The sequence below is a fragment of the Sinohyriopsis cumingii genome, chromosome 8 (assembly GCF_028554795.1).
Source record: "Sinohyriopsis cumingii isolate HCF-2022 chromosome 8, ASM2855479v2, whole genome shotgun sequence".
NCBI classification, from domain to species: Eukaryota; Metazoa; Mollusca; class Bivalvia; order Unionida; family Unionidae; genus Sinohyriopsis; species Sinohyriopsis cumingii.
The window spans coordinates 46,534,630-46,537,358 of NC_142968.1; the positions used below are offsets into that span (position 1 = coordinate 46,534,630).

The 2,729-nt window shown below is 35.5% G+C and overlaps 1 protein-coding gene across 1 annotated transcript; it reads left to right on the plus strand.

The window, feature by feature from the left end:
• The first annotated feature begins 837 nt into the window (after positions 1-837).
• On the plus strand, positions 838-2,336 carry LOC149793425 (uncharacterized). The gene is made up of 2 exons (XM_089966375.1): positions 838-1,136; positions 1,502-2,336. Exons 1-2 carry the CDS (start codon positions 863-865, stop codon positions 1,861-1,863), a joined length of 636 nt encoding a protein of 211 aa, XP_089822501.1. The 5' UTR covers positions 838-862; the 3' UTR covers positions 1,864-2,336.
• Positions 2,337-2,729: the final 393 nt, after the last annotated feature.

Sequence of the window (2,729 nt, forward strand, 5' to 3'; positions counted from 1 at the left end):
ATCCTAGCTAAAATATTTACATCAAATCGGCAAAATTTCAAATTTTCATTGTGATTGAAATCCCAAATAATCTAAAAGGACAATTGTTCCCAGAACATTGGAAAAAAATCTTTAATATGCTGATGTACGAATAGTCGTGATGTATCTACACGATAAATCCAGAAGTGTCTTTGAATGAATTTACAATTATTTCAAAGTATTGTTTCAGTTACAAATATCAATGAGCACTTTTTAAATCCAATGGATTAATTAAACGATTCCTCTCAAATTGCGCGTGAACACAGTTTGAACTTAGAAGAGGACTGAATGTTTGTTTATTAAACCTCTTATTTACAGACTGTCAACTCTCCAATGCTGCAATAATGTTTCATTGAAACCTGTAAACATAATTGATTCCATAACATTCTAAGCTTGCAAAGTGGGTTAGGTCATATACTCGTATTAAAGTTAACAGCTTAAAATAACAGAAGACACATGGCATTTATCTATCCTAAACGAATACAATGGTCAAACACGCCACATGAATTAAACAGTATATCAAACCGAAGTTTCTGGATAATCGGGGTCCTGTGGGGTAGCTTATGAAAACTTGAACATTATATGTCCTGTACGGTTTTTTAATGCCGCCCAATATTAAAATTACAAATACCTTTAACACATGATTTCCAGTTATGTCTCTATCGTTTCATTTAACGCAAGCCTACGACGTAACATTAATTCAAATTTTGCTATATTACTTTAAACGAAGATACTTAATATAGTCATCGTAACCTGAAGGTACTGAATGATATAAGCTGAAACTTGTTTTTGTACACAAACAACAGGACTATTACAATCTGAAGCCCGTTGTATCCGCGGAAGGATGCGAATTTCCCTGAAAAAGAACGTTCCGAATGTGCGTGGTTCTGTGCCATTCATATCCATACTTGAAAGCACTAAAGGCTATCGCAGATCTGCATGCGACGCAAAGATATTGATGAAGGTCACATTCCTAAAGAATAGACTAACATCGTGGCAAGGCTGTACCAATGTGCGTCAATATGAAAATAGAATGCTGAGGATCGACCTTAGGGTGTCATCCATCCAAAATGGCCTCATCTTTCACGTTGGTGACAGTGAAACTAACAACGGGATTAGTAAGTATGCACATGTCTTTTTCTGGCTTTTAATTGTGGCTGTCTTGCAGGTTTACTTGTACCTTTATCCAACGTTTTCATATTATAGATTATCAAAAACTGAAATCTAATAATGTGCATCCTATATAAGAAATTACATTTCTCTTCAAGGTTGCATACATGCTATTAAAACCAAGACAAAATGTACCTTTGTAAACCCATTTAGATCAAGAAACATTATTTCCGATTATATTTATACATGACACTAATTTTGTTTGTTTCCTTTCCAGATATACTTGAACTGAATATTATTTGATACAGATATTTACAACGTTCTTGTTTTGTTATAGTTGTTACTTCATATAATGTCATTTGTTTGTGTGCAGGAAATGGTTCTAGGACACGGCAAAATGATGCGGAGTTTTACTTTTGGGGCTATCACAGTCTGCTGTACGGCAATGACAAATGTTTAAACTTTTCGAAAAACATCACCGGCCTTCTAAATTCCAATGTCCAAAGGGTCACCATCTTCGTCGGCAACGAATTCATTCGGGTCAGCAATAACCTGGGATACGTCTATAGCATCTGTTCATCGTGTTTGTTTGCACTGAATGGACAATCCGAGTCAGAGGGTTCCATGAATGAAGATATATACATAGGTCTGAACAGAAACATTAACAACGCCTCTCACTTGGAAGGAACCGGCCTTTGTGGCGCCGATATTAGCTGGACGTGCCCCTGGAACTGAAGTATAGAAAATATAGCTACGGCAGATTCAGAACCCTTTCTACATTCTAATCACAACAGCTTTTGTCGCCAATTCAGTTGATGTAGTCGTGATGATGCACGTCTGTTACTGATTATCCTTCATCATTACTTATGTTGTTTGCTTAGATTTTAAATCATCAATGCATTTAGATTAAAATTTTGCAAAAGTAGAAAACCACCTCCTGTGTAGCGCTGCAAATGTGAAGCCCACTTTCTCAGAATTCGTACTTAAACAAAATAGTGACACATGTTGATAGACACTTGCATATAAGTGGTAATGCTCATTAATAGCTGTATGTGGGAATAACAAGTGTTCTTTTTGCCTCGGTATTTCGTCTTTATAGTACTGGACATCAGTCCTCAAATGACGTTTGGAAGAATCTGTTGGGTTATGCCTATAAAGAGCACTTTGCACATCATTTTACATCCTCATTTGTAGACGAGTATTCTGTAATTAAGGGTTACATTATTTTAAGAATTTAGTTTTAAAATGTTTTCGTTTCATCTCTTTATAAATATATTTGTAATATAGCCTTATGTTAAAATGAATGTCTTGTCTAATGAATGTATAGGCCTTTTTGTTGATCATTGCTAGTTAGGTAGAGGGTTTTTAACTCCTATCGGAAAATTATCAGCCCAACCTAAGTACAGGTAGCCGTGAATCCATCTAAAGAACGTGGTTCCAAAATCAACAATGTCAGCGATGACACAAACAACTTGATGCTATGATAAAATTACAAGTTCAGAGAGAATGTTTATTTTCAACGTGCATATTCGTTACATCAGTAAGTCGAATTTGCTAGGTCCCAGCCTTCACTTGTATGTATATGGTTTATATACCAAAAC

What these genes read in the sequence shown, in the direction of transcription:
- LOC149793425 (XM_089966375.1), top strand. Translation starts at nt 863, where the DNA reads ATGCGAATTTCCCTGAAAAAGAACGTTCCGAATGTGCGTGGTTCTGTG. An exon ending in TGAAACTAACAACGGGATTA is followed by an intron (nt 1,137 to 1,501) that starts GTAAGTATGCAC and finishes GTTTGTGTGCAG; the next exon opens with GAAATGGTTCTAGGACACGG.